At 46.4% G+C, this 26,478-nt stretch overlaps 1 protein-coding gene across 3 annotated transcripts in view; it reads left to right on the forward strand.

Moving 5' to 3' along the window:
• The window catches only part of TM2D1 (TM2 domain containing 1), a 247,610-nt gene that overhangs the window by 151,394 nt on the left and 69,738 nt on the right, over positions 1–26,478 (forward strand). For all 3 annotated transcript variants that reach the window (XM_085602451.1, XM_085602453.1, XM_085602452.1), the window contains exon 6: positions 24,925–24,998. In XM_085602451.1, coding sequence (XP_085458577.1) covers positions 24,925–24,998 — 74 coding nt within the window. The remainder of the gene's footprint in view (positions 1–24,924; positions 24,999–26,478) is intronic.

Here is a 26,478-nt window from a genome sequence, read left to right on the forward strand (position 1 = left end):
GGTGCAGTATCGGACTTACCCACCCAAACTGCAAGTCCAGGATATTCAGGCTATGATACCGATGTTTCAGCCTCTATCCTGGGTTTCGGTGAGACTGACTTTGAGGCTGCTGGGCCTCACGGCCTCCCGCATCCTGCTTGTGACACATGCGTACTGGCATAGTCTAGCTTTGCAGTGGAATCGGAAGTTCCAGTGGTCGCAGTATTTGGGCAGTCTCTCCGACACGGCCAGATCTTGGAGGGAACTGCAAAAGATATGTAGCAAATTGCAAAAGATATGTAGTGGTAGTCTGCGCAGATGAGGCCATGCGCAACCGAACAAACTAGTTTAGATTTTTTTGGTTTGGAAGGCCCTACATAGTTACCAAAAAATCAAACGGGTTCCTTTTAGTTTGACAAATCACAGAGATCCTTGTGGATTTCAAGGGATTCAAAACTTCTGAATCCAAAATGGCAATACTCCTGGCTGTAAAGAAAACGACTCGCAATGGTAGGTGGTACATTGTGGGTACATTTTCCTGCTGCTCTTAGGAGCTTTGCACAATGTATTATATTTATTTGCACATCCAAACTGAAAAAATGTCCTTCTATGCTGAGACTGAATCTGGGACTGTGGTAAGACTGTGTTGGATTGGCCAACCTTAGGGGGTGTCCCCTCCACCCAACCCCCTTCCTACTTTTTGCATTCCTACTCCACTTTTTCTGACTTTGTTTTTGCTAGTATTGGGACTCTGCGCAGTATACTGCCGCTTGTGATCTGTCCTCTAAACATGGTAATATTGGCTTATGCTCCAATTAGCATATTTCATGTACTTATAAGTCCCCAGTAAAGTGTCACTATCTCTGCCCGGGCCCTGTAAATGAAATGCCACTAGTGGGTCTACAGCTCAGATTGTGCCACCCACTCAAGTAGCCCTTTAAACATGTATTAGGTCTGCCATTGCAGAGCCTGTGTGTGCAGTTTTAAGCTGGCATTTGTACCTGGTAAAATAAACCTTTTGCCAGGCCCAGTCCTTCCTTTTTAATACATAAAAGTCATGCCTGGGGAAGGCCCTGGACAGGCTAGAGGACCGGGCGCAATGTATTTAAAAAGAAGGATATGTACTTGAAAGTCTTATATGTCCTAGCAGTGAAAAACTTTCACTACTTCAAGGGTTTGCTTATTCTGTTTTAAAAGTGTCATTTTCAAATGGGAAGAAATAACCGGTTCGTGTTTGGTGACTATGGAATCACAATTTAATATCCTAATTTATGGTGAAGTCGGATTTTAATTTGAAATTCTGTAAAAACTTTTAGAAAGTTCGGATTTTCTTGTCTTAGCTATTTGGTGCCTGCAGACTGTCTCTTGTAACTTGCCCGGGTGCAGTTGGGATTTGTGTATTCCTCCTAGACAACCAAACACAATGTGATTCAAGGTGTGACTGGATGGGCCAACACTGGAATGATGGGAGGGAGTAGCTGTACACAGCCTCACATACACCTGAAAAGGCAGTGTCCTGTCTCCTTACAGAGGGTCTAACGACCCAACATTGTCCCTCCAGCCAGCTTGGAGCCAGGGCAGAGGAGGAAGGAAATTCCTTGCACTTCAAAGTCACTGTTTAGAAGCTTCTCCCACCTTCCAGAACCAGGGCACAAGGGTAGAAAAGATAGGCCTCCGACTCCACCACTTAAGTACAATTCTGGACCTGTGGATACTCTGTCAGGAAGTACTGATGTACTGCTGAAGGACTGCCACTCTGCTGGCCTGCCGTCTGCTGGACTCCTGCTTTGCTATGCTGACCTTCTGCCTGCCCCCTCTTGCCTGGGTGAGAAGGACTGGACCTGCATCTCTTGAGCCCAGAACCCAGAGTGACTCCAAGGTCTAGTCTGTTGGCCTCCTGATCTCAAGCTTCAGGTAAATAACAGTCTTCCACCACCTTGCATCTGCATATGCATTCTGCCATCTGTTTGTCAGTCTACTGTGCCAAGTGGTGCCCCCATACCCCAGTCTTGGACCCTTGGAAGTGGGCCTAAGGTGCTCCAATAGCCTGTGGATCCAGCATAAGCAATGCATCTCGTCTGCTGCGCAGTACAACCCAAGCAGAACTAATGCATCACTGCTGCTGCGTGGATTGGATTCATCACAAAAAATTAATTTCCGCTGCAGCCCGCATTGCTCTCTAAACTGCCACTGTATTACGCATCCTCCCATCTCGTCGACAGTAGCTTCAACAATGACGCCGGATTCCGTATTGCAGTCTTGTAGCTTTTCGGAACTCGAGCATCGTTCCGACAGCATGTCGCACACCAGACTTCACATCACAAACCTCATTGACAAGGCTCTCGATGTTGACGCAAGAGGACCTCAGAACCTATGTTTCGCCTTGGCTGCATGACGCATCTTCGATGCGGATCCACGCAACACTCCGCAAACCAGGAATGAAGGCACTTTTGTTCAGCGGGCCTACCTGGGTCCCTGTAGTCGATTCACGGTCGGCTTGAACTTGTGATTTTGACCTGGTCTGGCACACCACATAGCCACAGTTCGCTCTTTATGCCTTTTGGTGCTGTTTTCAATATTGCCAGTTGTGCTTGTTGAATTTTTGTCGTTTTGGTCTTGCTTTAATTATTAAAAATTACTATCTTTCTAATTCTGTTGTGGGCTCATTTTGTGCTGTGTTTTCACTTTGTTACTGTTTGAAGTGTTGGGCACATACTTTACACATTAACTCTAAGTTAAACCCGACTGCTCTTTGCCAAGCTACCAGGGGGTTGAGCACAGGTTAATTTGGTGTTTTGCTTGTGCTTTTTCCTGACAAGTATTGTGGTTGCTGCTTGACCAGGGCTCACGCCCCAGTCAACCAACAACCCAATTTCGTACAAACTGTGTTCCACCTCTAGTTTGGCTAGCACTTTTTGTTTGTGGGTTGCAGGCTGTACTTATGTCATTGTGTGTGTTTCTTATGTGTTGTTTTGTATCGAGAAATAAACACAGTACTGTTTTGCAGCATGAGAAACGTGATATGCAACAACATATGCTGCAAATGTAAAATGTGATTTACCTGTAGCAATATGTTTCTAGATTGCAGTGTTGTAGATTCAGATGTTTCCCCGCCTAGCCACCCAAATCACCCCTCACTCCAATCTCCCAGATACAGGAATGTAGTTGAACGCTATAATGAATAATTCACTGATTAATCACACGTTTATACAAGTTATCATTCTTATGTGGACAAAATGTAAAAATTCTAAGGGGACATCTGTGTCCTGGTGCTATGTGGATTTCAGGATAATGATTGAGTCTTTGACTGCACACTTGAAATTGAAAGTAATCGTTTGAAGAAAAACAGACTGTATTATTCCAAATTCAACCCTAGATGGCAGCAGAGTGCATAACGTGTGAATCTATACCACTAAAAGTTACAAACTGATTGTAACATTTTCTTTATCTGAGGTGAAAAGACCTACCTTACAAAATGTGAGATTTCCAGAGTAATTTGTAGGGCCATTAATGAAAAGGAAGAAGCAACCTTAGAACGGCTAACTGAGAGCCATTTTCAAACCGTTCCCCTTGAATTATCTCAAAATCACATCCCCCATATTGTTGTAGAACTTGGGAAACGTGACTTGATATTCAGTATTTTACCTTTGACCCATGGAAGCTTGTCAGATTGAATTGCCTTAGCTACGTTACCAATGATGAAGGCTTTGTGAGTTAGAAAATTTAGAGAATGCGTTGATGCCTTTAATCTCAGCAACTTTAAAAATTCCTTGTTGTGTAAATCAAGTTTCCTTGGCTAAAACTGACCGTTTTCCCAGGAGCCGGCGTCTTCTTCATGCACCCGACAAGTGTGGGCTGCTAGAATATAATCCATTAACAGTTAACAGCCGTCTGGAAGTATTTTTTCCTACCTAATGGGAAGCCTTTCCCAGAGTGTCCTGGCATTGAGGGACCAGCATTTCCTCAGTATTTTGCATTGATTCATCGCTTCAGTAATGGTTGCTAATACACTTTAGTCCTGATGATGACCCTTTTCCAAATGGTTTTGCTACGGTTGAAACGTTGACAAACTGTGCTAGTGTACTGATACTAATTATTGTAATGTGCACAATGTACTCTTACTTCGAGGCTTGCTGTTAAAAATTATATGTTTGAGGGATGTGTGGCTGTAGATACACATGCTTTTTATACTCCTGCCATCTTGAAGAACCGGGCTTTTAAAGCCCAGCGGCGCAGAGTACGCCTGAAATCTTCTGAGTTTGCCTTCCAAATTACAGAGACCGGAACAATCTGTCTGGCATAGGAACTTCAATTTATTAGCTGCAGCTAAGTACAGTTGTCCTAGAAGTACATCGGTGGTAGGTTCTCAGGAGACTGCCACTTCAATCTGTGGCTCACAGTCTTTTGTAGCGCTTGAATCCCCTAAAGCAACAACCCCCACAAGGTGCAATAAAAATACAAATCATCCACAAGAAAACAATCTTTGTACAAGAGACAGGATAATGGGCAATAGAAATTCCTTCCCTAAGGTCGTGTTCTCTACCCGACCCTATAGGTCAGGTGGCATAGCCATTCCTAGATTTAATTAATTTACGACAGGATGTGTTTGCGTGTTGAAGATGGTGATTCGTAAAACAACTGGAGAGGCCGAGAACGGTCACCAAGGGTCAATAGATGGTTATCTGGGGGATTAGTTGCTTCGAGCCGGGTCTCAGAATGGACTTAGCTCAGGGAAACAGGAAAGGTCGTGTAATATGTGCAACAGTATAGAACGTGAAAGAAACGCTATGTATGTTGAAGGGGCGACAGCGTGGTGGCGTTACAAGCAAAGACGAGCCATATTTTGAATTTCCTCAGACCCTCCTTTTGCCATTACTCAGGCAAAGAAACAGAGGCTGGTGTTAATCTGAATCAACTTCAATAGCCATGAAATCTACAAGCTGTTATTGCAGCATTATCTTTGTGTTTGCTGCTTTCTGTGATACCGGATTTGGAACACATAGGGTGGCGCAGAGTCCGCATATAGCTGGACCACATTGTAGGCAACACGAGAAGAGAATAGCCAAAGTCGCTCCGACAAAGGTAAGAATCGTCCATCCCCATGTAAACAGTAGTCCCCTAAACCATCCCATCAGAGACCAATTCCCTTCATCCTGGTGAACGGACTCAGCGATCTTATGTAGCTTAGAGATGGCTTGGTATACTGTAGGGGCGTTGTCTGGAATAAAAAATGCAGCAGCTAGATCCGATCAATCTGCATACGCCCCCACGGTCAGCAAGGATGATATCTAATACCATCCTATTCTGAAGCGTGACAAGGCGGTCAGCAGCGAGTTCTGCAGTGATGTTACTCAAAGCTCCAGCTGTTTCATTGACAGTGGCTTCTACAACTCGAATTAGCTGTCTTATGTCTCTACTGTTGGCTATTGAACCCCAGAATGGAATGAGTCCTTTCAAGACATCCCCAACTTCTTGTCCTGGCGTATCCTGGCCGGACGCCACCCCTCTTTTCTGTAAATGATGCTTGGCATCTGCTATATATGTAGGGGGCAACAACCAAGCGATGTAACAAGTGCCTCTCCAATTACCTGGTAGAGAAGTGTAAGCCTTATTTCCACACACGAAGTATGTGTTACGTGAGGGAACCATGCGAGGCCAATCTGTCCCATTTAAGGTCACAATATGTTGGCAAGTGCTTGTACCTTTATATTCTAACCCTCCTTTCCTAATACAGAATGGTGCTTGTCCAGGTACCACTAGAAAAGTTTGCCCTTTTCGAGAGGTTCTATTAGAGGGCAGAAAATACAAATCCGTAGATTTGGTTTGGCGATCTGCATATTCTAACTTCTCACTATCCGTCCCATATATCCTTTTTCTGTCTCGTCAACATAAATGGTATAGATGTACTCCCAAGCTCCTTACTTCTCGTGTATCCCCATCTCCAGAAAAGACCCAACTGGCGCTCAATTCCCACCATGCACTACAAGAGCCATTAAATGAAAAAGGAAGGGTAATGTATGGCATTCCAGTATTCACTGAACTTGGCAGAAGACCACAAACCCAACAGTTCGTCGCATTAGTGGCCAATTGATGTTGGTGTAGCATGGAAACAAATGTGTTGTTGCGGAATTCACTCCTTCTTGACTCAACATGAGGTGGTAGAGTGCCATGCGTATGCGTTTCAACCGTAACTTTGGGAGTAGGCTGTGTAAAAATTATGTGTAGTCCCCATCCTATACAAGACAATATAATACATATCAAAATCAATATTATTAAAACCACTATAAAACGATTATGTAATAATTTACAATGCTTCGTGCTCATTGTTTGTATTTTGTCCATTCCCTTGTTAACAGTCATTTCCAGCTCTAAATATTGCCCGTGACGGGAGGTTGCTTCACCCAGCTGTGATTGTCTGTAGTTCTTTATACTTTCCTACAAGTCCCACAGGCCTAGAGCCACATTTGGGTCACAATTCTGAGACTTAAGATCACGGCCCTGCAATCATGTGGAAATCGGGAAAAAGACAAAAATCAATGAAGCACTATTGAGGTATTTTGTTCAGTCTGGGCCTCAAATCGTACCTCTGGGAACCAGGTACAGTTTTTTCTTGGAAAAGGAGATGAAGGTTTAGTAGTGTCCAATTTCACTGCCGGTGGTATAGCTGTCTGGAGGGCCTTGTCGTCGTCTTGTTCTACTCCGGCAAAGTCTAGGCGTGCATCACTGAATAGTCCAAATTTTGGTGTTCTTCCGGATTCAGAATCACTAATTTGTTGATGAACCCATTGATCATAAAGCAATGGTAGGGGCACTTTCTTGCAATGTACCCCATGTACCCAGTTCTTTTTGCCGACCACCTTTACTGCAGTACGCGTCGTCAGGAGTACCTGACGGGGCTCTCTCCAGCGAGGTTCCAAGTTCTTTGACCTCTGGAAGTTTTTGACACAGACCCAGTCTCCCGGCCATATGGTGTGACCAGGATCCGTTGAAGCCTGTGGCAAAGTATCCTGTACCTGTTGATGAAGGACACGTAATTTAGTGGTTAGATCATGTAAATAGTCAATCAATAATGGATGCTCTATCTCGGAGTATTTCTTTGGCCTTGGAACTCCCCAAACATTTGCAGGGCGTCCAAAGACAACCTCATAAGGACTAAGTCCCATACGGGAATGGGTGGTTGTTCTGGTGGATAAGAGAGCCAAGGGCAAGGCATCAGGCCAGGCAAGACCCGTGCTGGCTTGTATTTTCGCCAGCTTAAGCTTAAGGGTGCCATTATAGCATTCCACCAAACCTGCTGACTGAGGATGGTTCGCTGCGTGGAATTTTTGCTGAATGCCAAGGCCTGCACATACCTTCTGCATGATCTGACCCACAAACTCACTTCCGTTGTCACTCCAGATAACTCTTGGTAACCCAAATCTTGGCAGAAACTCCTTCAAAAGGACTTTTGCCGTGGATAGAGCAGTATTATCTTTCAGGGGATAGGCCTCTACCCATCGGGAGAAGGCACATACCACAACAAGAACGTACTTCAGATTGTTACATCGTTCCATGTGGATGTAATCTATTTGTAAAACCTCAAAAGGGTAAGTTGGGGAAGCAAAGTGTCCTGCTGGTGTTGGTGTTCCCTTCCCTGGGTTATGCATTAAGCATACAATACAATGCTTAACCAGATTGTCTGCACATTTAGGGATCCCCACATTCTTCCATACCGGAGCCAGGAGCTCGCATATACCTTTAGCGCTAATATGGGCTGGACCATGTGCCATGGTAACTACTGGGAGTACATAAGCATCTGGTAACAACCAGCGTTGATGTTCTGACAGGTCTGTCCAGCACCCTGTCACATCCAATCTTCCTATACTTTCTTTCCACGTACTCAATTCTTTCTCTGTGGCCTCTGCCTGGATCATTTTCACACTGTCCACAGTATTCTCACACATCCCCCCTTGTGCAACCCATCTAGCAGAGCCCTCAACATACATGCGGCTTGTAGTGTCTCTAGCTGTCTCTTTCGCTATGTGGTCTGCGAAAGCGTTTCCTTGACCTACATCATCAGTGATCTTCTTATGTGCACTACACTTCACAATCGCTATCTGAGTGGGCAAGGTGAGTAATTCAAGGAGGTCATTTACCAATTGGCCATGCTGTATCTTAGTGCCATGGGATGTGAGGAACCCTCTTCCCTTCCACAGGCGGCCAAAACTATGGGCCACTCCAAACGCATACTGACTATCAGTATACACATTCACCCTTTTTCCTTCAGCCAACACGCAAGCTCTAGTCAGTGCTTTCAGTTCAGCTGCCTGGGCTGAGTTATGTATAATATGCGCTGTTTCTACAATAGTGTATAAGGTAGTGACTGCATAGGCTGAGGTCGTTTCACCATTGGGAAGCTTAAAACAAGAACCGTCCACCCATAAGGTCCCATCCGGGTCCGGGAGTGGAGTATCTTTTAAATCAACTCTGCCTTTTGTCTCTTCCTCCGTGCGGAGGAAGCAGTCGTGTTGCTCCTGAGTGTCATTTGCTACTGGAATTGGCAGCAATGTTGCTGGGTTCAAGGTAGTACATCGCTTAATGTGTATGTGGCTAGCCAAGAGTGTCAATTCGTACCCCGAAAGGCGGGCACTCGTGGGGTGTTGAGTCTTTGTTCTAATTAGGAGGGTATCTACAGCATGCGGTACCATGACCATAAGGGTATTGTCTAATACTAATCCAGCAGACTGGCGAATGGAAACTGCCGCTGCTGCTGTAGCCCTCAAACAGCTAGGTAATGCCTTGGCCACTGGATCTAACGTGGCCGAAAAATAGGCACAGGGGCATTGCTTGTCCCCAAATCGCTGCGTTAAAACTGATAACGCGCAACCTTCATTCTCATGAACATAGTGTGAAAGGCTTACTGTAATCAGGAGTACCTAACACAGGGGCAGAGCACAAGGCAGTGCGCAAATCCGTGTAACTTTTCTGACATTCCGCAGTCCATGGAAGCAGGTGTGGTGTATCTTTAAGAGTAAGTGCCAACAAGGGCTTTGCAGGAGGGAAAAATTGGGGATTCATTGTCTACAATAAGAGGTAATACCTAAAAAGGCACGCACCTCTCTTTGCGTACATGGAATAGGCATTTGGGCAATTGCTTATATACGTTCTGGGGTCAATCGCCGTCCCTCCTTTGACAAGAGATGACCTAGGTAGGTAACCTCTTGGCAACAATATTGCAATTTTGATGGTGAAACTTTGTGGTTGTGGTCAGATAAGTGGCGTAGCAGTGAAATGGTAGCCTTTTTACAAGTGTCTTCAGAATCTGCTGCAACCAACAGGTCATCCACATATTGTATGAGAGTGGCTCCTGGTGGTAAACACAAAGTATCGAGCTGCGATTTCAATGCTTGACTATAAATGGAGGGGCTCTCGCAATAGCCTTGAGGAGCTCGCTTGAACCGGAAGCTTCGGCCTGCTAAGGAGAAGCCAAAAATATCCCTACTTTCCTCAGCAATGGGGATGCTGAAGAAAGCATTTTTGAGGTCAATGACGGAAAACCAGGAAACTGAGGCTGGTACCATCGTCAGCAGGGCATTAATATCCGGGACAACAGGGAATTGAGGTATCACAATCTTGTTGACCTCTCTGAGATCAATCACAAAACGGTAGACAGGTGGTTGAGAAGGGTTGGTTCGTTTAAAAACAGGCAGAACAGGGCTATTGCATACATTTCCCCTAGTCTCTTCAACCACATCGTTTTGTACCAACTCATGAACTATAGTCAAAAGAGCTTTCTCGCAGTCACTGGAAATGTTATACTGTGGAATGCGAGGAATTTTAGCATTAGGCTTGAGTGTTACAATGTAGGGAGGAATCCGCAGGAGGCCCACATCATTGGGGCCGGTGGCCCAGAGGGTGGCTGGAAGAGATTGTAATTCAGGGGGAAGCTGATCCTTGGACAAGTACACCGGTGAGGCCAATTTCTTACCTAAGGTAAGACGTACACCAGAAGGGGAACAATGTAATGTCGCATACAATCTCTTCAATAAATCTAAGCCCAACAAATTTTCACCACAACCAGCCGTTAAAAGGAGCGGGGCCTCCAATTTGTAAGGACCTATTGAAATGGGCAAAGGGCATGAAACTGAGTTTTGAACTGGGGCGCCAGAAAAACCTACAGAAACATTTGTACAGCCAGACAAAGGTGCCCCAGGGAGTTTAGAGTGAATCATAGAGCTCTTTGTCGCACCAGTGTCTAATAGGAATGGCTCTGTAACACCTAGTGCTTCCACATTAACATAAAGCCCACTCTGGTCCACTGGAACTGATACTACTCCCTTACTTTGTCCATGGCTGTCCTAGTTAGGTTGGGAATTCTTACTCTCATCCTCAGTATAGTAATCACTGTTGTAATAGTTGGCAGACTGAACATTTTGCTGATCAAAATAATTCGTGGAGTTTCCAGGGGGGCATGGAACGTTGGTTATTAGGTGGCGTACCTCGACCTCTACGTGCTAACTGATAACCACTCTGACCTCGTGACGCGAGAATACCGCTCGTGCGCTGTAACAGAACCGGGCAATCCTACTTTAAATGGCCTTCTTCTTTACAGTAAGCGCATTGATTTGGGCCCAGTGGGGGTCGGGGAACGAAAGGCCCAGCCCTCTGCGACTGTCTCTGGTATGGTGGAGACGGCTGATATTCACGTTGGGCAGGGCGAGGAGGATAAGCCTGTTGCAAAAGAACTTTCGTTTTCAACTCTTTGGTCTTTTTATCAAGTTTCTCTCTTTCTTCTTAATCCCTATTTTCATAATACTGGGCAGTAGCCAATATCTGAGCCGAAGAGGAGACCGCCCACGCGCTTTCGGAATTCTTCAACTTATTAGATATTTCCGGAACCAAATTAGACACAAATTTGTCTACAAACAATCGTTGGCCACCTTCCGTGCTCATATCCTGACCACTATGATCGATAAACGTCTCCTCGAAACGAGTAAATCAGACGTTTTTATCCGCTTTCTGCTTACAAGCTGCTAACTTATCCCAATTAACTCGCAGAGGGGGTATCATAGTCTTCAGTAAGGTAATGATCCTAGCTGGGAGTTTTGTAATTAGAGGTTCAGGTTTGGCACCACCCACTTGGAGTCTGTCCGCGGCGAGTATGGCAGCCCAATCACCCCCCAGTTCTCCTACATGGTCCTCCTTCCGAATCCTAGCCCATAATGGTTGTGGGACCACATTACCCATTAACATGTCTATATCGGCCAAATTCATGATACATGCATCGACAGTTTGAGACAACTCTTTGTAGTACCCTGCAGGATTTTTACGGGGGTCCGGTAACGACTGTTTAAGGGCCAATACCTCAGATCGCTTCCACGGAACGTGTACCCACACGCGTTGAAAATGAGCAGGTATAAGAGGATTAGCACCCTGGGCTGCAACCTCCTCTCTCCACACTGGGGGAACCTCTCTCATGGGATAGTGCTTTAATTTTCGCCTGACGGAGGAATCGCTTTTCGGCAAGGACCGGCAGGCAAGCATCGTTCTAAAAGTGACAAGCGTTCCTACCGCGTCCTCGACCTCTGCGCCCACAATCAGTCCTCTATCAAACTCTGCCTGTACATCGAGCAGGTCCCGAGGGGCTCGTCCCAAACCCATATCCTCCTACTCTTGACTTAAAATTTCACACATAGCATCAAAAACATATCTCTGCGTTGGTGCCTCAAACTGCCGAAAGGTGACCATAATATCTTGCACACTATACTGGGGGCCATTCGTGATCCACCTTCGGGCTTGAAGGTCTAGCACTTCCCGTTCCTCTGGACCTGGTAGCTGACTACGAGTTTGTCTACGAGGAGGAACCGGGGTCATTTGAAATGTCCCAAAGAGAGTGGACAAAAGGCCAGAAACGGTATCGATCATTCGCCTCCGAGCGGAGGGAGAATTCGTCATTAGAACAGGAGACAGAATATTAGGCGGAGCAGAAGAGGAAGTAATATTTACAGAGGGAGCCAAAGGTAAGGGAGAGCTCGGCAATGCCGGAGAAGACTGTGGTGGGGGTGCAGGAACCGGTTGGGGAGCAACAGGTGGGACAAAAGGCGGAACAGGTGGGGCAGGTGCTAACAATAAAGGTGCATTCGCTCCGGGGCAGGCGGTAATCCAAAAGGCACATTAGCTCCCTGCGCATAGGACGGGGGTAATCTCAGCAGATGGGACACATTAAAGGATCCTTCTCAGGGTCCACATTTTTCTCCGTAGGGGAAGTTGGCAACACTGGATAACATTTATGAGTTTGAGTTTAAAACATTTGTAGAGCGCACGTACACCTGGCGGTTTCATGGCGCTTTGAGGTACTGGGCCCGGGAAGATAAAGGGATCCGGGAGGATGGGGAGAGTATGATGATTAAAGTGGGAAAGCGTTTGAGAAAAGGAAGGTTTTGAGCGCCTTTCGGAAATGAGAATATTGAGTAAAGGATCTAAGGTGGACGGGGAGAGAGTTCCAAAAGGCAGGGGCAAGTGTGGAAAATTTCGTGCCCCCCCACTTTTTGCGCCGAAAGCGGGGGACTGTCAGTAGATGTTGGGAGGATGAACGTAATTCCCTAACGTGGGCGTCGGCTTTGATTTCAGAGGAAATAAAAGCCGGAGCTGCGCCGAAAGATGATACATCCCATCTTGAACTGGACTCTCTCTTGAATAGGGAGCCAATGCAAGGACTTAAGAAGGGGCTTAGCATGGTGGAGTTTGGCCAGATTGTAGACCAGGCGGGCGGCCTTGTTTTGGACCAGCTGTAAACGTAGCATACTGTAGGCAGGCATGCCACAATATAGAGCGTTGCCATATTCTATGCGGGAGATTACCATCGCCAGGACAATAAGATTAAGGGCAGAAAAATAAAAAAAGCGTGAGACTTTACGGATGGTGCGAAGTGAGAAAAAGGAGGAGGACACCACAGAGCTAACCTGGGAGTGCAAGGTGAGTTGGTCGTTCAGCTTAATCCCAAGAGTTCTCACCGAGGAAGAAGGAAGTGGGGGGGAACCTAGGGAGGGGGGCCAAAAGAGAGAGGTCCAGGGACTGGAGCAAACCACCTGTCAAAACCAGCTCGGTTTTGTCCGGATTTAGCTTCAGGTGGTTGTAATTCATCCAGTCCCGGACAAAAATCATAAGACTGGAACTTCACCTTAGACTCTGGGGATGGGGACAGGGTAAAAATAAGCTGCAGGTCATCCGCATAGTTGTAGACGGAGACCTCCATTTGCTGGAGGGCAAAAATCAAGGGAGCAATGTACAAGTTAAATAAGAGGGGGGTGAGGGAGGAGCCCTGGGGGACCCCGCATTGCACCTTCCGGAAGTCCGCTGAGAAGTCGCCCAAGCGTACTGCCTGGGTGCGGTCCCTCAGGAAGGAAGACAGCCAGACCAAGGCTGAACCTCCAATCCCCGCCGCTCCGACACGAGAGAGAAGGATGGAATAATCAACCGTGTCAAAAGCGGCGGAGAGGTCGAGGAGGACCAAGGCCTGGGGGTGGTTGGTGTCCATACCCTCTCTGAGGTTGTCAAGGACCGATAGCACCACGGACTCCGTGGAATGTGCGGGGCGGAATCCAGCCTGGCGGGAGGCTAATATCCCGTTCTCCTCCACAAAGGTGGTGAGCGTTCTAATAATGTGACGCTCCAGTACCTTCCCCAGAAAGGGTAATAATGAGATGGGACGGTAGTTTGCAAGAGCGGAAGGGTCGGCGTCCGGTTTTTTAAGGATAGGAACAATGATGGCCGTTTTTAAGGATTGAGTAACAATGCCCTGGGACAGTGAACTGTTGAGAAGATTGAGAGGGGTCTGCACACAAACAGAGAAGATGTGCCTAAGGATGTGGGCAGGGCAGGGGTCCAGGGGTGAGCCTGATTTGACCATAGGGAGGAGGGAGAGGAAAGCCTCCTCTGTCAAAAGAGGGAAGGAATAGAGGCGTGCCCCGACCGACGGACACTGGGGGTCAACAAAGGAAGGGGAGGGAGGAGGGATGTTTACTTGGATGTTTGAGATTTTGTCCAGGAAATAAGTGTTGAGAGTCGCATAAATCCTGGGAGGGAAAGGGTTTAAGGGTGGCTCTATCTGAATAGGCAAGGTCGTGAACCACGGAGAAAATTTCTCTAGTCTGATTTTCGGCAGCCAGAATTTTTGAAGAGAAGTAGGCAGTCTTGGTAGCCAGAATAGATTTTTTGTATTGGGACAGGAGGGAGGTATACTGGGTTTTGAGATTAGGGCAATAGTCTCGCCTCCAGGCCTGCTCGGCATGGCGCACAGTGAGCTTAAGGGCTTTAAGTTCCTCATTGAACCAACGGTTCGCGTCGTTCGGACGTCTGGAGGACACCCGCCTGAGGGGGGCGACAGAGTCGCAGCCTGACAAGAGCCAAGAGTTGATAGAGTCTGCTTGTGCGAGAGATGACAGGCCGTGTAGATCCGGACTGGATGCGAAGAGTGTGGCGGAGAGAGCGGCCACATCCAGCTGGCTCCAAGAGCGCGCCCAGATGTTTTTGGGGGGAGAGTGCTTAGTGACTGGGCTAAGGTGTAGAGAGAAGGATATCAAGAAGTGATAGGACCAGGTGCAGGGGGAAATGGACAGAGAAGTTATGGGACAATTAAGAGACCAAATCTGATCGAGGATATGGCCCTTAGTGTGGGTAGGGGAGTGAACATGGGAGACAAAATTAAGAGAGCAGAGAGTGTCTGAGAATTCTTTAGAGGTCGAACATTCTGCAGAGTCGGAGGGCCAAAAGTTGAAGTCTCCAAGAATCAAAATGGAAGAGTTGTTGACCGCAAGGGTGGCCACTAGATCTTGGAAACCCGGGAGGAAGAGTTGAGAGGGTTGGTGGGGAAGGTACATAAGCACACAGGTAAGTGGGACCCTGAAAGATGGTGAGCGGGCAACTAAAAAAATCTGACGATCCAATAGAGGAAAAGGTTAAAGGCTGAAAGGAGAGTTCTCTACGGGCGATCAGAGCGACGCCGCCTCCCGGTTTTCCGGGAGGGCGGTCAGCGCGCAAGGCGAAGTATGCGACAGGAAGGGCAGCTAACAGACAAGGAAGGGAGTTGTCACAAAACCAAGTCTCTGTAAGAAATAAGAGATCTGGTTTGTGCAAGTCTAGTAAGACAAAGAGTTCGTGACAGTGCTTAACAGCTGACCTGGTGTTAAGATAATAGACGGATAGGGTGGTAGGCACAGTAGGGACAGGGGGGACGGGAGCTGGATCGGGGGGGGAGGGGGTGAAGGGAGGGTAGGGAAGGGAGAGGGCACGAGGCCATCAATCCCAATCTACCGATGTGCAAAATCAGAGTCGTCCAAAGGCCACGATCCTTGAAGGTTGTGGAGTTGCGCAGACGAGTAATGAGCAAACTGGGCATGGTGGGGAGCCCCTAGGCCCGGTCGGCCGTGGACGGGCGCAGACGGGCTTACCTTTGGCGCACCTTCGGCGCGCAGACGGCGCGCCCGCTGCGCTCGTCCGGAAGATGCACATACTTTATGAGTGAGTGGGGCGGAGGTGGGGTGACGTGGCCTCTGAGAAAGGGGTGTGGCCTCCAGGATCGCCGGAATGGCGGCAAGAAGTGCTTGCAGCTGAGGCAGGTAAGGGTTTGCCAAAAACGCTCGAGTGCATACAAGTGAGGTTAAAAACAGAATGAGAACAACACGTCTCGCTCCCGGCTTCCGCCTCAAGAGCACAGTACAACAATATATCTACCGCCATACGATGTTGCCTATCTGAGACCTCAATCGCATGATCGGTTTCGTTATTTTTAAACTGTTGCGCAGCTTGCAAAATAGACATATCCCTCCTATCCTTTTTTGCTTGTTTTATTTCTTTCTGTTTGGCCTCCTTCCGCCATAGGCGAAAAGAGTCAAACATAGCCGGCCGGGCTTTTCGCTTAAACAAAGTGTTCTCCAAATTATCTAAAATATTGAGCTCATAACTGCCGTTCTGCGGCCATCTTAAAACACCATCTTTTCTAGTATAGCGAACCCACGCCTCATTAAAAGCTATGGGGCCAATACCATGTTTAGAATATACTTCATAAGTGGGAGTTCCGGACGGAGGAATTGGACAAGAATCCTCCAGTCGGGAAGCCCGATCGCGATTACAACCAAACCAATTTCCAAATTTACTGAAACCAGGCATCGCTGCAACACTAGTTTCTGTACAAACTTCAAGGGGTTTAAATAGTCACTTTATCGTACACAAACTGCACTCACCCCTCGGTTTCGGCTTTTGCAAAAGTCGAACAAAACAAAGACAAAGGAGTGGCCACTATACTTAACTTATCCAAGTGTTTCCGTACGCCAACAGAGGTCCGTCTGATGTCTCGCTATACCAAGTACAAAGGGAGCCAAAGCGTGGCCGCAGTCAGGGCAGCTGGTATTTTCAGCCGTTGGGAGGGAGAAGCCACACGGTAAAAAACCTTCGGTCCACTTACGACATGCAGGGGTCGATCCCGTGGTAAGCGTCCTCCGGAATTTCCTTGCGGGGCTCCTCACGATCCTCGGGCTGGACCCACGTCCTCTGAAGCGGCCTCACATAGCGCACCAAATTGAAGAACCGGGCTTTTAAAGCCCAGCGGCGCAGGGTACGCCTGAAATCTTCTGAGTTCGCCTTCCAAATTACAGAGACACGGAACACTCTGTCTGGCATAGGAACTTCAATTTATTAGCTGCAGCTAAGTACAGTTGTCCTAGAAGTACATCGGTGGTAGGTTCTCAGGAGACTGCCACTTCAATCTGTGGTTCACAGTCTTTGGTAGCGCTTGAATCCCCTAAAGCAACAACCCCACAAGGTGCAATAAAAATACAAATCATCCACAAGAAAACATTCTTTGTACAAGATACAGGATAATGGGCAATAGAAATTCCTTCCCTAAGGTCGTGTTCTCTACCCGGCCCTATAGGTCAGGTGGCATAGCCATTCCTAGGTTTAATTAATTTACGACAGGACGTGTTTGCGTGTTGAAGATGGTGATTCGTAAAACAACTGGAGAGGCCGAGAACGGTCACCAAGGGTCAATAGATGGTTATCTGGGGGATTAGTTGCTTCGAGCCGGGTCTCAGAATGGACTTAGCTCGGGGAAACAGGAAAGGTCGTGTAATATGTGCAACAGTATAGAACGTGAAAGAAACGCTATGTATGTTGAAGGGGCCTGAGTGAGGGCAACAGCGTGGTGGCGTTACAAGCAAAGACGAGCCGTATTTTGAATTTCCTCAATCTAGTGTTTGGTCTGGATGTGTGCAAATTGTTTTTCTTCGAAGAAGTCTTTCGAGTCGCAAGGTACAGTGACTCCACCGCTTGGTGATAAGGCACATGGGCATCAACTCCATTATTAGACTGTTTTCTTTGAGCTGTCTGGTTCGGACGTGTATTACTGTCTCCAGTTCGAGACCGTTTCAGACTCCTTTCAGTTTGTAATCCACTCTTACCCTCATTGGTATTGTTATTGAACACGTTCCCATCTTTGCGTTTCGAAAATTGAAAGACACTTGCTTGTCAGATTGACGTGCTTTGACAGCTACCTTCAGGCCTCGCCCTTTTGGGTCTACCTTTCTATTTCTTCGGCTTCGCCTAGTATGCACTGCTGATGTATCTGACTCAATTCTGTTTCTGCCCAAGGTGCCACCCTAAGTCCCGGCGTATTGAACTTTACCGGGTCTGAAACTTGTGCTTGTCTCCCTTTCACAAGAAAAAGGACTGCGAGGCCTGCAAATCGTTTCGATCCAAGAAGACCTTACTGGACCGAAGGGCACTTCGAAGGGAGATGCAGCGTCAGGAGGTAGATGACACACCTGACCTCTTCGGACAACAGGATGTCGAGGAGGAAGAACTCTTAGGCCTCTGTGGCCAAGGAAGAGACTTTTTCCATGTAGGTCTCTGACTTGATCAGCTGCAGGATCTTCCACCGGATCAACGTACTGTGAGTGCGTGGGTGACCGTCTTTCTGGATTCTGTGTGGAGCCATCTGAAAGTCTTTCGAAGCAGGCGGAGCATGTGGAAACAGGATGAGGGTAGTGCGTTGATTTGGCGGTTCATTGAGAGCGAGGAGTCCAGTGTGATACAGAGGTTGCATGCGTGGTCTGTAGGGTTGGGAGGGGTTCCCTAGTGCGGCGGGCCACCAGGAGTCATCCTCTCCCCATTCCCTTACTGTCACTTTTTTATGTGTCTGTGCTAGGCTTCTCTACCGTATTGTGCTTTTCCAAGCAATGAAGAATTGAGTTCTGATCATGAGTAACCTTGATAGTGGCACTAAAGTAGAGAAGATGAATGTGGAAAATTGAAAATTAGTATCAGAGTGCAGCCAACGTTAGTGCCAAATTCACGGTGTGGGTTAAATAACAAACATTTTGGAGTAGGCAGATAGGTAAAACCTGCATGGAAGATTTAAAACTTGCTATATGCAAGCATATAGTCGGTTCTGGTCTGAAAACATGTTAAAACAGACTTAATAAAACATGTAGATGAAACCAAAGTGAAGTAAACTTGGGAACAAACTTAAAGCTAGATAAGGCTTAAAAATAAAACATTGTACGAAATTATCTTTCAGCTGAAATTTTCAACATCTCTGAAATGGCGGCCTGAGGTTGTTTTCAGAATGGTTGATCTAAAACCTATTTCCCTACAATTATGTCTTAGTGTTACTGTCATTCTGATCGAAAAAGATGCGCAGGATAACCAGCAGTCTTCTAGGCCCATGCTGTACAGATCTTGGTCACAAATTTGTTAAAAAGGTGCTCTTTCAGTTTGGCCTGAAGAAAATGTGCTTTTAAGAAAACATAATTCATTATTGTTAGAAGGTGGTTCTGACACTATGGGCCGCCCGGATTTTTTGATTTTTGAGCACCTAATTGTTGAGCTTTTACTGTGGGGGAGCCTCATAAGTTGGGACTCACCCACAGTGAACTCAGGATGTAAGAGACTGCATGGGGATTTTACTGGTGTTCCCCTGGCTTGACCATGCCACTGCGCAGCAGCTGGAGTAAGGGACACCGGGCTGGTTACATGCAGACACATGTGTACATGCGTGTGCACACGTGTACGGGCTGCGCAGTCCAGGAGCAGCTACAAAGTGAATGGTGTGGCAGGACTTATGCAGTATTGGATGGTGATATGGAATAGGCTTTATACGCTGGAAAGAAACATGCCAGGGAAAGTCAGTGTGTTTTACTGTGTTTTCACTTCATTATTTCCCTAAAGGAATGTGGGGCCCATGGCTAAATTAACTTCCACAAGGCCTACAGTTTCCAGACATGCACTAAAGTCCATTGTATTGGAGGTGAAAAGAAGTATTCTGCAGAGTCCAAAGTCATATTTGTACTGCTTTTGGGTCATCCAGAACTGTCATATTTCTGTGAGCCAGCCAGGACCAGACCCAGGCTGAGGGCTGACCTCAGCTGGATGGATTGATAACCTTTCTTCCACAAGCTAGGGCCTCCTCTCCACGAAGCGAAGATGGGAGGGGATACAGGTTCATCAATTAGCAGCTGTCACTGGGTGCCAGGCACCAGGCTGCACCAAGGAGGGAAGGCAGCGTGGGGGATGAGGCTTCAGACATGTGGCCAGAAACCCTGGACGACACCATTTTGAACAAGCTCAGAAGCTGGACAAGAAGGAGGGAGCAGGGGCAGGGACGTGATGTGTCGCTGTTTGATAAGACCAACAGAGACTTCCTGCCAGCCCCCTACTCAACTTTTAAAAAGTACTTGCACAGGAAGAGAAGCTCTCTCTGGGGTGTGCTCGGCTGAGGTTGAAGGTGCTGGAGCCTGGCGCAATGGGCAGTTGGAAGGAGAGACCCCCTGACTGCCCCCAGGACCCTATCAGCACCAGGAGAAGAGCCCAGGACTGGTGCACAGAAGCAGGGGCCTCTGCGCAGGGAGAACAGGGGCCCAGAAGAAGAGCCTGGCAAAAGGCTGGCGCAGGGAGCCAGTGAAGACAGCACACTGCAGAATCTACCCTCTCAGCGTCCCAGAGGGCAGAGGAGATTATTCCCAGTGGCTGGGGCTGGTTTAAGAGGAGCAAGAAGCGCCCCATAATGCCTCACCCGGCATTTGGAAATCTGCAGTTTTGGTGCTTCGTGGCCCCCAGAGGAGGGGGGTCACCCTCACTTGTGAAAAGGTGCTGGGGGAGCTGTTGGAGAGGCCCAGTCTCCCCCTCCCCCCCCCCCCCCCCCTCCTCCATCACGAAGAAATCTACCATTTTGGTGCCTGGTGGCCCCCAGAGGAGGGGGTCACCCTCACGTGTGAAAAGGGGTGCAGGGGGGCTGCAGGAGCACCGCAGTCTCCCCCAGCATAAAGAAGAACAGTCCACCCCTAAGTTGCACGGGGCATCTGAAAGAATAACCTCTCAAGGGCTCAGCCAGCCTTTAACACCTTCTAGGCTGGAACTTATGTTCTACAGCTGAGGGTGTACTATGAAGTGCATCACGGAGAGAAGGGCTGAGTTGGGGGATGTCTGGAGAAGGGCATCCCCTGGAGGTGAAGTGGTGTAATTGCACCGAAATGCATTTACTATTGGTTATTTCTTTTTAGGTGGACTGAAAGTCACATGTGTAAAGTGAAGTACCTGTGTAAGGTGATGTTAAGCTAAATGGAGTTATGTTGCTGGACCTTCCTGCTGGGGGGTCTGGCTGTATTTATGTAATCCCATGCTTTTACCTGTGATTCCTTTTAAAGTGAAGAGGCACACTGCAGGAGAAGTGTAGTTGCCAGCAGTACTTCTTTTGAAGGGACTGTAAGTCACATGTGTAAGGAGAGGTCATAAGCCAAGTGGGGCTATGTTGCCAGACAGTCCTGCTAGGGTGTCTGGCTGTATATGCGCAATCCTGTGATTTCATCTGTGATGCCTTTAGGGGCTGTAATTGCAATGCATTCAAATGATCAACCAAGGTGATGAGTACTGGCATTCTAAAATGTGCATAAACATGGATTCTTGCTGCTGCGCTTAGGTGAAGACCCCAGACTGCTAGCCCTTAAGATATAGAGGTGCATACTTTATGGTCAGTAGGAGATGCTCAGTCAGGGTCATGTGTCACCAAGGCAGGTTTACCCCTTTCTAATGCTGGTTGAGGTAATGGGGTGGGTCGCCACTGGGATGGCGCCAGTGCGCAGGGCCCTCGCTCCAGGTTATGTTCAACTAACTGCATTGGGGGCAAGTTGATGTGCATACATGGGAGTGGTGGTACTACACCTCACCCCCCCTGCGGGAGGGGTGGAGATGTTATGCAATGTCACAAAGTAATTCCAACAGCTTATGTATATTTGTAAATTGGTGCATAGTATTGAGTGGTGTGTGTGTTTAATAAATGTACTCTTACTTTTATAAAGCAAAGCACAGACTGGACAATCAATTATTGAGTGTTATTTTTGTGCACCTGCAAATGGCGATTACTAGCCCACACCACCTCCCTTGAGTAAGCCTCAGACTGCTCTGCAACGCTACCCTCTGAGAGTCAGGCGCTACAATTGGGTGTTTGGTTCCCAGTGAAGGACAAATGTAGTCATGTTATTTGTGCAGGCCTCACAGATGCTGCCTCGTTTTCCAACAATTATTAAAAGTGTTTATTCCAAAATCAACCAGATGTTTATACTTAAACATGAGGTCGAAAAATGTGTGAGGAAAAACAAGATGATACTGTTTGGGTAGTGACTCAATTGTGAATTGTCTAATTGAGACTAATTGTGAATGTTAGAATTTTTTAGGGGAAAAGGGTATGACCAGTCACACATGGTGCACTCTACAAATGTCCACATTTATCCCCCAGTTGTTGAATTTACTTCTGGTACAGTTTTAAGAGGGATGCACTGATTGTTTAGAGTATTAAGATTCATTACTCAATTTTATTTATTTTAAAAGCAAGTTCCACAATTCAAATGCAATCATGTCTTGTATAAAAGTAATTGTTTTAATATTTTATCTAACAGCCAAGAGGAAGTGAGTCACGAAATACATGTTGGGCTGTTTGACTGTTATACACAATAAAACTGAATGCTGGTGACCTGAATTTTAAAAAATCTATACAATTAAGTAATCAGTCACACTCTCTGGACAATCTCTGCCTTCATCTTTTGAAATTCATTTGCAAACCTGTGTGGTGCAGAGCGCTGCTCTTCACTGTGTGGGTGGGTTATGGAAAGTAATTAGAAATGTTGTGCATCAATTCCAATTTTTCATAATTGCATTCCATTTATTTGCCAATAACCCCATTTCTTGCAGACATGAAGGGAAAAGAGATTTGGGTCTACGCTCTAAGTAATGTGGGAATACCCATGCTATGGTTCTCATTTCTTTCTGGTTGCTAGAACACACTGGGCTATTATGTGATGTCTCCTAGGAAGTGGGAATAATGTGAACAGTTGGTTTTCCACAGTGGTTTCCACTATTCTCGCCTTTTTCCCCCCATACGTGTATTTACTGCTTTCAGAAAGTGACATTTAGGGTGGCAAGAATGTCGGGCATGCTATGCTACATTATACATAATTTTGATTCAACTGCTACATCCAGTTGCTGACTGAATCGAAATTAGGACTAAATTTGTTATGCGGCCCAAAGTGATTTGTTAGTGATTTGTCTTAAACGTTGCAGTTTCTTACAAGAATAAATTCCAGGTCCCTGGCAGCCACTGGTTGCCTACTAGACAAAAATGTAGTAGATTGCAATAGATTCCCACTGTTGTCTACTGATATTCTTCAGTTTGTTTACTTTTTCACTAATGAAGCTGTGATTGTTTGGTAGGAAATTACAATAGCCTGCTTCTAAATTCTCAGAATATGCTAACATTGGGATCCTGGTGCGGTCATGATCTACTAAGTTACCTTTTTTTTTTTAAGTATCGTGCACATCAGGGTTCAGTCAGGACCCGTGCCGCAGTGTTTATAACTTTGCATTGAAAGGATCTGTACATCCAATCCCCAGACGGTCTGTGTGTGGTGCCTCCCTTACTGCTATTTTGTGGTTCATGGAGGCACCAGGCCAGGGAATGTCAAGACTGGTTCTTTCTGCGTGCTTTGATAGGCAGGTAAGGTTCTGTTCCGTCCTGGGATGCTGAAGTTAATGGATTAGTAGTGCATTGGAAGATGCTCAGTGGTGTTTCTGAAGAGCAGTTGGTTTAGTATTAAACTAACCTTGAGAAAATGGGGGATTACATGGGGAATTGGTAGTTCCAAGTCCGATTTTCCATGCCCACTCCCCGACCCCCAAAATCCTCTGCTTCCTCAGCAGCCAATACCTCCGTGCAATAGTAAAGAGATCCCCGGTGTTCCTGCAGAGTTCGTAATTCTGATGGGACTGGTAACAGCTGCTACTTACTGGCCCCATCATAATTTAGAGACCACTCATAATGAGGGCCTAAGTGTGATCACAATTTCTTTTTCTGTGCCGAATGGCTTAGTAGTAGCTTAACTTGACAGGAAAGGCTAAGTGTTTACAATGAATCACAGAACAAATTGAAAGCAATTTAGTAGGCTGAATTCACATCGAAAAGTGCAAACTTATAGGTAATTACCAAACCAATAGTTTATCCTTTCACTGTGTTCCATTGAGCCCGTGTCTGATTCCTGGTGAACAGATTTACCTCACTGATTTTTGAATACCGACTCTACAGCACATGTTGTCTAAACTACAAAGCTGCTGATCAGAGCACTTAAGTGTATAGTCTCCGTCCGGACTCCGCTAAAAGCGCCTAGTCTTCAAGCTCTAAACCTGAATTTATTATCCGAGAATCATGTGTATTTAGGCACATTTCTGAAGCTGTACATGATAATTAGCTTCAAGTAAATTAAAAGGATGATTTGTATTTTCTAGTCAATCCTCATCATTCATAATTTAGGGGATTTAATCTGCTGCGCTTTCTGGTTGTTAAACATGGAGTACTTGCGAATAAAATGAGGAGGTTGACGGGTGGTGGGGGGATTCTGCTCTGAAACGTCAAAGCCTTCTACAGACTAAGGATTAGAAAATAGTAATTGGTTGCCACTTTTCTGCTTGCGCTCGCAACCCATCTGGCAAATCCCAGTTGTCCGTTATCTTGTCTCTGCTGTTTAGGTGAACAGGACCCTAATTGGAGTTTTCATTTAGATACAAATGAGTTGTGCACCATGATTCTGACAAGCATCTGACACAACACCATCTGTTTTTAGGAGGCATTTGAGCTCTCTGTTGGATGTACCAATGGTTGTTTTGACTACATCTCAAAATGGCGGACATCCTCGCCTAGGTTGGTGTGAGCATGAAAGAGAAATTCAGTTTGGTGATGTTAGAGGTTTCTTCTACTCCTTGTATCATTCCGTGTACGGCCCATGACTTATTAAACCTTTTTCAAAAACCTTGTTCCTGTGTTCCCCACAGCAAGGTCATGCTCTCTACCGGACGATATAATTGAACTCAGTCAGCAGCCTACAAGTGGTGCATGACCAGAGCATGTTTATGGTCACGTAAGGTATACCCCTACAATGAAACTCCCGTGTTGTGAATGCCCGTGGCTTTTCTAACCATGTTCGAACTGCACCAGAAACCACAGAGCATGCAGTAAAAGTGCAGAAAGAGAGAGGTTTCTGTTCACAGATGCAGAGAGGAGTAGATGTGTGTATGGTGCTGACTTAAAATTGTTTTAACACTTTGCCATTTTAAAGACAGCCGAAACTGAGTTGATATTAACTAGTAATAAAACCAAAGACTGGTATCTCCACTGCTTGGAGTTGTTATGACCTTTGACTTGTGTAACATTTGGCGACCTTCTGTTACAGGCGGCCGTTCGCTCCCAACTCCATGATGGTGGATTTAGTTTCATTGAAAGATCCTTGTGCTTATGTACACGTTCTTCAAGAACACTGATCCCAGTTTACTGATTCTGTTGTCTTTGCAAATCGTAGCAATGGCTGCTAACAAGTAGCGCTTGAAAATACATGTTTAAATTGCAGTTAACCGTTGTTTTTCCCCCCACAGGCATGTTGAAGTTCTGCACTGTTGGGTTTTGTGGTATCGGATGCCTGATTGATTTCGTTCTCATAATCATGCAGGTGCGTTTATTGTCTTGAAAATAGCACAGCATACTGTTTTTCTGCCAGTTTGAAAGATTCTCCACCTTACATTCGTATGAATAAATTGAAAAGTAGGTGCGAATTGTTCTTTTCATTATTTTTGGATCTCTTTTTATTTTCGGTAAATTCACAGCAGATGTTATTGAATACTTTATTTTGTATCTGATAGACTGTGTAATCCCCGAATTTAAAGAAAGTAAATCTCTTGGGGCACATTACAAATGCCCCGTTAAATAATATTGCTCTCCCTGCAGAAACATCGCATGTGATGGGTGCCCTGTTTATCCCACCTGGTAATTATCACAGAATGGAAATTTTAGCTCACTCTGTAAACTTCGGCAGGTCAAACCTGCTGGAATTTAATAGCGGTAATAGGCCCGATATGGCAGCTAGTGCGTCCTCCCCGAGGACCAGAGCCTACCTAGGACAGAGCAGACCCCCTTTTGAGGTATACTTATTTCTGCTGTGTCAGGAGTAAGTTACCGAGGCTTGCTGAGGTATTGCACAGAGGCGGCTGCCCTTAGATGCCAGGCTTATGCTCCAAGTGCCTGCAGAACACAAGGTCTTGATCTGGTCAGCAGCATAATGGATCACAAACTGTATGTTGCTAGCCATCGACAATACCCGTCATTCTTCAGAAGCAAAAATCAATGCGGTTGCAATAAACATAGCTTAGTCAGAGACGATTCTGTAAATTTTCAGACAGTTTGGCTTGAGTTCTGGTTCAGGCCAGGCAGCTAGGAGCTAGACGTGCGCTAAATGCGCAGGATCCTGGCTGCCTGAGCTGAATTTAGCAAGGCTGATGATTTCACAGCCTTGTGAGCTTGACTCCTCAGCCTGGCAAATTGTGCATCAAGGCCCCTCCCTCTTATAACGAAGGGAAGCGTCACTGATTACCTCGGACCTGGGCACTTCAGCTTTAAGCCCCGTAGTGTCCATGGTTGAGTGTCAATCAGTGACACCTCATCACAGAGTGGTAGAGGGGTCAGCAGTCTCACTGACCCCATCCAACTGTGTGACGAGATTAAGACTGCTGTCTTCCCTCATTGACTGACCATTGTGGGACCTCTAAGGCTTCCCTGTTAGAGAGCCTGCTCTTGAGGTAAGTTTAATGTTTTTCTCTTTTGGTTTGTTGCGTACATGCGTGCATGTGAGAATGTATCTGTATTTGTTAGTGAGTGTTGTGAATGGGTGTGTTAATGAATGGGTGTGCATGAGGTGTGTGCGCGCACTGCCGCCTCTCTTTGGTAAAATTACCAGCCACCACTACACATGACTTACAACCACAATAATGCAATCTCACAGATCATGTGCACTTCTTGCAAATGAGGGCAGAAGATTATGAAACCGGATCGCTAAAGAGCAATATGAGACTGGTGGAATTGCCTGAAGAAGCAGAAGGTAACGTGATGGAATTCTAGAAAATTGGATACCCCTAGTTGTGGTACCCCGGGGCTTA

The sequence above is a fragment of the Triturus cristatus genome, chromosome 4_2, assembly GCF_964204655.1.
Source record: "Triturus cristatus chromosome 4_2, aTriCri1.1, whole genome shotgun sequence".
Taxonomy (NCBI): domain Eukaryota; kingdom Metazoa; phylum Chordata; class Amphibia; order Caudata; family Salamandridae; genus Triturus; species Triturus cristatus.